Raw genomic sequence first — 10,758 nt, forward strand, 5'->3', positions numbered from 1 at the left:
CCCCCCCGCCCCCGCCCTCGCCCCCTTTAGTTTCTCTCACTTGCGGTCGACCGTACGCAATCAAAACCTAATCAGCCCTCGACTCCCTTCCACTCCCTCGAAGAACGGCTTTCGGAGATTTCGCTTCGCCACGCGCGCTGCAGGGGGATGAATTTCGGGCTCGTATCCGCGCGAGCCGACGGCGAAGGAGGGGTGGCGTGACTGGGGACCGAAGGGACGGCGACTGGAACGGGGTAGAGCGTATGGTAATGGCGCGTAATACGATCTGATTGCATTTATGATGAATGGGGGTCGCGCGGCGCGACGGCGGGAGAATCGGCGGGAAGAGGGACGGACGGGGGCGACACGCGTGTCGAGTCGAGCGAGCGGTCGGAAATTCTGCTTGCGGTTTAATGACAGCGCCAGCGCTCGTTCGCTCGCTCGCTCGCTCGCTTCGTTCTCGTTCGATTTTCGACCCCTCGCGCTTCGTTCGCCCTGCCGCCACCGTCTCGTCGAGATCCGCACCATCCCCGAGAGACCTCCCTCTCTCTCTCTCTCTCTCTCTTTCTGGCAGCTCTTCACGAGCTGCCTGCACGCGAAAGCATTCACGCACGCACGACCGCACTCGACTAACCTGGGATGTTTATCCCAATTTGCGTCAAGTTGGAAGAAATTTTTGTTCTTGCATAAGGGTTGATTTGTTATCATAAGAAGTACCGAATGGTCATTATTAGTATTTTTATATTTATTGTATTTTTTATTTTTATTTGACATTGATTCTATTTTTTTATTCTATTATTTATTTCATTTTTATTCTATTTTTTAGATTAATATTATTATATTTCTTGTGTAAAAGAGATATAAGGATTCTGAATTTGTTTGATTTTTCAATAATTATATCCTTTATATATCCTACTGATGAAATATTTGGTTTTTTATCACTTTCTTTATCGTAGTTTTAATTTATTCGTTTGGTTCTTTTAACAAGTAAAAGACGTTGATATTTCTAATGTTAAAAACTTTCTATAATGATGATAAATTACAAATTAATAAAAACTAATAAGTTTTTATAGACTCCTTTAAGTAAAACAATTAATGAAACCATAAAAAATAAAATTTCTATAATGATAGCAGCAAGCAGAAAAATTCAAATGGCGTCAAAATGATGTCAAGATGATTATTAAAATTCACTTTTCGATCATGTCGCGATTCATTTTAATGTATTGTAACCTGTTGTTCTGCTTGGAATAATACACTCCTTGTATTTGGTATTCGGTAACTAGTTACAAAATTTGATTCATTACATTAATTTAATTTCCTGTTATTTCGCAATGTCTGCTTTACAGAGTCAAGTGTTAAAGTTTTTGCAACATTTCTTCTCATAAAGAAACACAGAGAGGTGTTCTCTTCAGATTTTGATGAGTTTTTAATATGTCATAGTCTAAATCTAAATGAAGGACGTATTTTTTTTTTGCGTCCATTTTTAGGTGAAACATCCCTTTAAACAAAATCAATTATTTTCTTTAAAAATTATCAAAGATAAAAAATTTTTTTAATTGAACAAGCTTAAAAGTCTTTATAGTAATATTAAAAAATTAAAGAAAAATTATTTAATTAGCATTAAAAAATTGTTTTATTGTTATAAAGTACTCTTGAAGTTATTTAATTTTTATAAAAAATCCTTCCTTTTCTCACAAGGAAGGAGTGGGAAGGTTTGTCAAACAAATAAATGAAAATAAAGATTATGAAAGATTTTAATGTACGAGACGTTCGCCATTGGAAGAATTGTTTTTTACCGCGGATCCCCTGGTAAGTCCCAACTCAAGCCTCGGACACTCCGAATCCGGATCAGGAATTCTTTCATGCGCGATTAATCCCGAATATTTTTCAGGCTTCCCCGTCTAAGAGCTACCTTCAGAAGCGACGATGCGTGGTCTCCGATAACGATTTTACGAACCGCACGTGCCCGAGGACATACGACCGTGGCATCGTCGTAAGCATCGTATCACGCGTTTGGATCTCGTTTCCCATCGTTCGACCGCGGACGTGCGATGTCACGGACGGATATCGGGATATCGTGACGAATCACCAGCATTCGCCGGGGAAATTTCTCACCCCCGACTGACCCCCGATATGAATGACCCCTGAACTGGCTATCACGGTTTTGCGGGTGCTAAGTAGGCACGCATAAAGGTGATAATTCCGCTGCCACGTGCGTCGTAATTTCAAGTAAAATTTTATACGTAAATCGTTATTTTGTTATATCACTATGCATGATATATTAAAAATTACATATAAATGCAAACGTATATACAGAAAGAACGACACTTTGCTAAATTAAAAATTTAGCTACAGTGAACAAATTTACTAAATTTTAATAAATATTTATTTTAATAGCACTAACTAAACATTTGCTTAAAGTAAATAAGTATTTCCACAATAAAAAAAATAATACTTAAATTAATGATTCTTGTACCAAATAAATATCTTTACATTTAGTAAATATTTAATTAGCACTATTAAAGCAAAAATTTAGTAAATTTTTTTCAATGTATAGATACAGATATGAAAAGAATTTTGTAAGATAATCGAAATAATTATATAGAACGATTAATATTGATGATAACATTATAAAAAGTTTTAACATTCTAGTGACCCGTTTGCGCTACATAATCATTTTGACCCAACAAAATTATTTTAGATCCATATCTAGCTAAATTTTATACGCTTCGGTAAAACCGTTCTTTCCATAATACTGATGCAAATAGAACAATATAAAATACTCCAAGCAGAACACAAACCACCATGACATCAAAATGGTTCCACAAAATGATTCCACTAAAAGCTAATCAATTACGATTAATTTTAACATCATTTCGATGTTATCGTGACTTGTTCTGCTTGGGACGCTTTATAGGGGCAATTTGGCGTCTGATATCAGAATTACTATCGCAGTCACGTCGGATCACTGGAAGCCAATTGGGGAACACCTCAGCGTAATTCACGGGACGGATATGTAACAGGTTCAATCGACAACGACATGCTACTGATGCTACACAACATGCGTCCGCGACATCGGACACCTGCGTATAACTCCCGCATGTGTCCGCGAGAATTTTCACACTCGTGTTCTATTTTTTTCTTTAGAGAATATCGAAACTCTGATTGAAATTCATTTTCATCGTACACGATCAATTTTATAACAGTAATATAATCCGAATGATTAATTGTAAACAGCACCTCAGAAGACTTATTAACAAAATAATTTTACCGAATAATATGTAATCTTTAGTAATCAGAAAGAATGTCTACCGCGATATCGAAACAGATTTATCAGCGTTTTAATATTCTATAATAATGAGGTCTCGATATCTAGCAATAAAAATAATTAGTTCACTGGAAATTATATTTTTACTTAAAAATAGTTCATTCCTTCAGAGGCAGACAGTATTAAATTGATTTGTTAACAACTTTTTACAATAATAACAATAAGCAATACTCTCCTTGTATCTAGTATCTAGCAACAAGTTACAAAATTTGATTTATCATTGATTTAACTTCCTGTTATATATATTCAGAAAACAACGTTTGCTTTTACAGAGTTAAACGGTTTTTCCAACATTATTCCATCGGATCGGGGGTATGTGGACACGCCATATGTTGTACTTCACGTACATGTATATGGGTATGCGGCGAACCAGGGTTTCTCAGTGTCCCCAGAGAGTGATCGAGTGGATTGCCTTGACGCGCGCGCAACTCTCCACGCCTGAAAGTCACCTCCAAACTTCCCTCCACTGATTTTCCATCTCTCTCTCTCTCTCTCTCTCTCTCTCTCTCTCTCTCTCTCTCTCTCTCTCTCTCTCTAACAGTTGGTTCTTCTTTGTCTCTTCATCACATCTCCCTCACTCTCTCTTTTTCTCACTCCCAACCTTTATCTCTCCCGACAACAAGGAACAAACGCTCTCTTGGACAAGAAGATAAGTGATCGTCGAAATTGCTCGGCTTGGCAAGAAGCTACTACGTGGTCTCAAAAAGAAGTGTTCACGTTCAACATTGTCATGTCGGCATACTTTCAGTTACCTGAAAGAGTGCAGAATACTATAGGAATCCAACGGTATCTATAAATATCCAATGATATTTATCTGATTTTCTGGATACGTTGTTTAATTACTATTAACAATGATAGTATATCAATAATCGTAATAATGATGTAGAATTATTATTTACACAAATGAATCATTAAAAAGTAAACTATATTATTCACACGAATTATTAAAAATTGTTAAACTATAAAATCTAAATTAAAATCAACAGCAAGGAAACTTCCTTTTTCTTCCAAACAGACTTTATTTTGGCAGATTTTGATATTGTCATAAAATATTAAATAATCCTATTAAAATCACAGAGAGAGAGAGAGAGAGAGAGAGAGAGAGAGAGAGAATGGATATATGACTAATTCTTTCATTTCATAAAATAAATCTAAGAAAATAAAAGTTCCAAATCTGTAAAATGAAACCTGCAAATAATAGCAAATTTAAACATTTATTATAATGATTATGAGATGAGGAAATTTTTATTTTATATCGCATACCATACATAATACATACACAAGTACACGATGCATATGATCGAGATTGAAAACGAATATTAATTTCAAAACCTTATCACTTTTTACCATTGAAGTTTACATCGCCGCTAATAATTTATATATTTGTAGAAAAATTTTTAGAATGAATACGTTAGATCTATAAAACAATATATTCTTAAAACTTTTATATTTGAAAACGATGTAAGCGTGTTTATCATTGTAGAATATATGGAATTTTCATTATAGCTTATAGTTTTCATCAATTATGCCTCTTTGAGACCGTCTCATATAAAAACAGAAATAGATCTAATAGAAGTACAGTATACATATATGGAGCAATATTTCATTAATTCTACATCAAACTTATACTCTGTTGCAATTAGCAAAATTATATAGTAAACCCTCGATTTTACGAACTTTTAAAAGCGATTCCAATGATTAATATCAAAATAAATTAAAGAGTAAAGATCTAATCTCTTTCAATAATTAATATAATATCTACAACGCGATAACAGACAGCCTAAAATTTCAAAAAATAAAGTAGACTTCTTAGTAAAAGAATGCTTTATCTATTAATCTAATGATTTACTTATCTATTCACAAAGGTTTCGTCAGGTACGAGTGTGTCTCAAATCTCGAAACTGCTTGTTGTACGACGTTAACCTTAATGTTTTTTCACTTAATCAATTCATTAAATCGAAGATCTACCGTATCATAATATATATTAGAATCATGTTATATATACAAGTGACCCATATAGCACAGAATTTGCAGCAATATTACTGCGAAATCTCTGCAATATTGTTGCAATATACAATATTGCTGCAACTTTTGTACAACTTTGTGATGTACGGATTATGTCGCATTTAAATAAATAGGTGTGTTAATCGCTCAGACAAATACCTATGTTTATCAATTTCAAAATTATGAAATGTAAATGATACTATGTTGCATCGTGGGCTTAAGTATTCGAATAATTCGATGCAGTATTTACTAAAAACAGACGAATATCATACCATCGAATTCCATGTACAGTTGGATACATTGTATCATATTTTTTTAAAATATCGTTAACCTGGAAACTGGAACTGAAAAGCACTACTAGGAAAACCTCCATCTTGAAATTGGAATTGGAAGCCTCCATCTTGACCACAGAAGAAGTGGAACATTGCGTTTGGATCCATATCTGGAAAGACGAGAGAATATATGTATAATTTAATAGTAATAAAAAAACATAAAATGGATGTGATGTATTAATTAAAATTATACACACAGAAAAAGGTTGATACCAACCTTGAAAACCACCCTCGTTATCATCTAAATCATGACCACGATCATAGCGAGATCGTTTCTTGGGGTCCGAGAGAATCCCATAAGCTTCTCCAACTTCCTTAAATTTTTTTTCTTGTTCTCTTTTCTCTCCTTCACTGGCGTTAACATGACGATCTGTAAAATATAAGGTATAATAATATAAAGCCACGTTTATAATTACATTTTTCAACAAACGATATATCTATTCCTTACCTGGATGATGATCCAGAGCCCGTTTCCTATAAGCTTTCTTAATATCTTCGGTAGATGCATCTTTATCAATACCTAAAATCTTATAATAATCTTTTCTTTTAGATTTCCTCAATAGCAATTTAGCTTTTCCGAGTAATCGTTTCGTTTCTAAGAAAATTATAAAAAATATACATACACGTTAAGATATAAGCTATTATTAATATCCTATTCTATATGTTAGAATTGATAAGCAACGATTCATACCGCGATTAGTCTTATCCATTTTACACGCTTTTTCAAGATCATAAACTGCCTCTTCATATTCTTCGAGTTCCATATAAATACTCGCTCTTTTTAAAAGAGCTTTTAGGTAATTTTCGTTGAGTTTTAAAGCCTTTGTGCATTCTGCTACAGATTCATTTAACTTTCCTAACTATAAAAAACAACAAAATAAATATTTTGTGCAAATATTAATTTTTTTTTTTAAGTATAATACCTTAGCTGCAGCTGTTGCCTTATTAAAATGCAACTTAGCATTAGTCATAATGTTGTGTGGATCAATAGTTAAGGCTTCATTATAAAGATTATAAGCCTCTTGATACTGTTCTCTTTTAAATGCTGCATTTCCTTCTTCTTTCTTCTTTTTCAAACATTTTGCTCTCTGTAATAGAAAAAGAAAAGTATATGGAATTAATACAGCATATTACTGACTATATAGTTGGAAAATTAATATCAATTAGAGAAAAATTATTTTTATTTTATCTTCTTACTTTGTATATTTCCAATGCTTTATCATGATCTGGTGCAAGTCGCAGTACTTGTTGGAAATGTGTAAAAGCTCTATCAACATCGTCTTGGAAGTACAAACACATTCCACGAATATATAACGCTTCAGCGTTCTGTTTATCGATGTGTAAAGCATTACTAAGATAAAATAAAAAAATAATACAACTTTAATTAAAAAATAATAAGATTTATATAAATAATAATTATACTCTTGATTTAGCATGATAATTTACTTTGCAATATCTTGAGCTTCCTGATATCTTCCTAAAAGCGCCAGACATTCTGCTTTGATCAATTTAAAACGTGTTCCAGATGTACTTATATCACAACAACGATCCATACAATATACAACCTATGGAACACAATTCCAGTAATTATACACACACACACACACACACACACACATATATATACACAAATATAAGAATATTATATACAAATCGATTATTAATAGATGTTATCGGAAACATGTTATCAGAATAAATTCTGTTACCATACGATAATCCTTGGCATTGTAAGCAGCATCAGCATCCTTAAGGAATTTTTTTACATATGCTATGTCTTTTTGTTCTGCAGCTATTGATTCGTTATTAGAATCAAAGTCCATCAATTTCTTTAATGATGTCTCAGCTTCTAAAATGTCTCCCAAAATCAAGCAACACTTGATCATTCTTACATATGCCTAAAATGTAAACAAAAAGTAAATTTATTGATTCACTACAATATAATTAACTAGCTACAAAAAATCATCAACGTACTTTAGAAAATGTTGGTTCCAGTTCGATACATCTTTTAGCGTCTGCCAGTGCATCTCGGTATTGCCCAAGCATCATGTAACATGCTGCTCTATTACTGTAGTAATGCGATATATCAGGACACAATACTGAAAAATATTTTGAGTTCATTATAATTATTTACAAAAATTTATAATTAGTAAAATTTAAAAAAAAGATTCAATATTCTTAGGAAATTAGTTTTTCCTTATTTAACTGCCGAATGAGTCAACTAATAGTTAGATATCTCAGCTATTCAATATTTTTGAAGAGAAAAATAAAATTTTATTGAATTTGATATAAAAATTAAATACAATGAAGTGCCATTAAAATAACATGCTGATATAAAAATAGCATCAGGGACAAAATCCTGAGCTGTTCTGTTGCACACATAATACGCATGAGATATCATTTTATCCTTATTTTATACTCTGGGAACAATAAGGATGAAATGATACCTCATACGCATAAATCCGGATCTATAATAGGTGTTTTAAGCCTTAAGCCATAAGAAATCGACCAATTACAGTTGAATGTGATAAGAATAATCGAATCTGTAATTCGTCCATTTCTTATGGCTTAAGGTTTAAAAATCTATTGTAGATCCGGACTTATGTGTGCAACAGAACGTAGGCATGAAAAAAGCAGAAACAGTATATATTTACATAATACTGTTAGAACACTTACCAATAACTTCATTGTAACCAACCAATGCTTTCTTGTACTGTTTTTGTGAATAATATTGATTAGCAACTTTCTTTTTTGATTCTGCCAATCTGTAAATATTATATATAAGTAATAATATTAATAAACGTTACTCTAATAGAAGACAATAATAACAATAAATATAGCATCTTAAAAACATGTCCCTATACAGCATACAGCATTCCAGCAATATTACAGTAACACATGAATAAATGTTTTATTTATTCTATAGATTGAAGATGCGATATTTACTGTTGTCCATTTCTATCAATGTGGATTAACTTTAATCTTGATTTAACTTGCTTTTTATTTTCTTCTAGTTTTAAGAATTAGAAAAAGATGAAGAGTAAATTACTTCGAAATTAAAGTTAATCTACATTGACAGAAATACGCCTGTAAGTACTGAAAATCTATAAAAATATATGTAACATGAAAAATAAATAATTCAAATAGATTCTAATGAATAATTCAATAAATTAAATGAAGCCTTTATTAATTTTGTTATAAAATAACTATTAGAATTTCAAATTACATATAAACAAAGCATTTTGTAGCATCACATTGGCTATATCCGACACAATAGTTTTAAATACTCAAAATAGATGCTGCATGATGTATATATTTTATCCATATTATGAAGCACACGATGCACATAACGTATGATATTTTACCCTTGTTCTTACTGAATGTTAAACAAGAATAAAATAATACATCATGCCCAATTGTGCTTTACAGAATCAAAGGCAAAATACAAGGTAAGATTCCTAATTAAAAAAAAAAAAAAAAAAGAATCGTCTTTTAACATTGACATATAAATGCTTATATGCACACTACAGCATTGCTGTAATATTGCTAAAATATTCCATGTTACTCAAGTCCAAAAGACTACCTATACATTTATATTCAATAATTGTACGAATGTCAATGATCCTTTTATCAAATTAGAAATTTCAAGCATTTCTATTTCAAAACTGTTGTATCAACCTTGTCATTTTCGCGAATCCTAATATTATTCACAGAATAAATAGAATATTTATGGCTGGTAAGAATACTTAAGTTGGAATCAGACTATGCAGTGAAAATTGAAATTGAAGATTAAAGATTAAAATTTCATCAATAAGGACAAAGAAATTTTGGCTCCTTTTGTTCTGATTAATCAAACTTCAATCTTTCAATCTTCAATCTCATTCTTCAATACGTAGTCTGATTCCAGCCTAAGTGTGGTTGGCGCACTAGTATATATTAAAGTCATTGTACACTGATTTAATCTGTGTAAAAGTAAGATGCAAATATTTGGAATTATAAAATACAGATTTTATTTAACAGCACAATAAAATATTGAGAATTTCTTGGTACTATAACCCATTTTTATATTTATATTAAACACACATTTTTACATTAATTTGCGATGGCTTTAATGTGCACTAGTGCACACTGACTGTGTAGTGAGTGCAATCGAAGTCGTTATCAGTTATAAATATTATCATTTATACAAAAGGACAAAGCATGGTATATATTCGACGTACTCAAAGCTAATTAGTTACAGAGTCCAAGTGTCGCAAGAGCGATATATAAATAGAGAATGTTCGTAAAGGAACTTCCTGGTTCTATCCGTCCATATGACGCAATTACAAATCAGATTACAGGAAAACGCGTCCATGGTGTTTTTTCTTGTAAAAGGGACAACTCACTCCTTTGTACTCTCCGGTGTTTCTGTATCGTCAGTCGCAGAGTCTGGAACAACGTCAATCGGTTGATCAGACGACGCCATGGCCGTATTCCTTAATAAACGAGACAGGCAGACCGACGTTGGTATGCACCGTAAAAACAGGCGATATTTTCCCTGCTCCGGATTCCACTGTCGAGGAGTAGAAAAGATTCACGAATGATTATGACCAGCGATACGCATTAACGCACCGCGTTGAAGTAACCCAAAGACGCGGATCAACGTGCTTCTCCTTGCTCCTCCTTTCTTTAGGTTTGTTCTTTTTCCATCCCAAGTTCCGAACCGGTGTACACTGGTGCAATAATGCTGGACTCACGCTGCATCCGATGTGCGTCGTACGGCGCAAATCGAATGCAAGGTGAATCCAGCATCAGAAAACAGGATTCCGATGGATTTTGCTTCGTATCATCGGAATCCTGTTTTCTGATGCTGGATTCACCTTGCATCCGATTTGCGTCGTACAACGCTCTGCAACCAATCAGAAAACAGGATTCCGATGGATTTTGCTTCGTATCATCGGAATCCTGTTTTCTGATGCTGGATTCACCTTGCATCCGATTTGCGTCGTACAACGCTCTGCAACCAATCAGAAAACAGGATTCCGATGGATTTTGCTTCGTATCATCGGAATCCTGTTTTCTGATTGGTTGCAGAGCGTTGTACGACGCAAATCGGATGCAGGATGAATCCAGCATTAT

General features: G+C 33.2%; 1 protein-coding gene across 2 annotated transcripts; it reads right to left on the reverse strand.

Moving 5' to 3' along the window:
• Positions 1 to 5,422: 5,422 nt before the first annotated feature.
• Positions 5,423 to 10,349, reverse strand: Tpr2 (Tetratricopeptide repeat protein 2). Of its 2 annotated transcripts, none has more exons than XM_018517913.1 (11): positions 10,026 to 10,349; positions 8,317 to 8,405; positions 7,615 to 7,739; positions 7,350 to 7,538; positions 7,090 to 7,208; positions 6,841 to 6,994; positions 6,567 to 6,731; positions 6,335 to 6,503; positions 6,092 to 6,238; positions 5,861 to 6,013; positions 5,423 to 5,753 (listed from the first exon to the last, which is right to left on the reverse strand). In XM_018517913.1, exons 1-11 carry the CDS (start codon positions 10,103 to 10,105, stop codon positions 5,638 to 5,640), a joined length of 1,506 nt encoding a protein of 501 aa, XP_018373415.1. In that variant the 5' UTR covers positions 10,106 to 10,349; the 3' UTR covers positions 5,423 to 5,637. The 2 variants fall into 2 exon arrangements, with proteins under 2 accessions (XP_018373415.1, XP_018373416.1); XM_018517914.1 differs by lacking the exon at positions 10,026 to 10,349 and adding an exon at positions 9,861 to 10,000.
• Positions 10,350 to 10,758: the final 409 nt, after the last annotated feature.

Source organism: Trachymyrmex cornetzi, unplaced genomic scaffold (assembly GCF_001594075.2).
Source record: "Trachymyrmex cornetzi isolate Tcor2-1 unplaced genomic scaffold, Tcor1.1 scaffold73, whole genome shotgun sequence".
NCBI lineage: Eukaryota > Metazoa > Arthropoda > Insecta > Hymenoptera > Formicidae > Trachymyrmex > Trachymyrmex cornetzi.

Excerpts from the sequence above, each read along its gene's own strand:
- Tpr2 (XM_018517913.1), bottom strand. The coding sequence starts at position 10,105 with ATGGCGTCGTCTGATCAACCGATTGACGTTGTTCCAGACTCTGCGACT. Across the intron at positions 7,740-8,316 it reads TGGTTACAATGAAGTTATTG|TATTGTGTCCTGATATATCG; the intron begins GTAAGTGTTCTA and ends AATATTTTTCAG. Across the intron at positions 6,239-6,334 it reads AATGGATAAGACTAATCGCG|AAACGAAACGATTACTCGGA; the intron begins GTATGAATCGTT and ends TAATTTTCTTAG.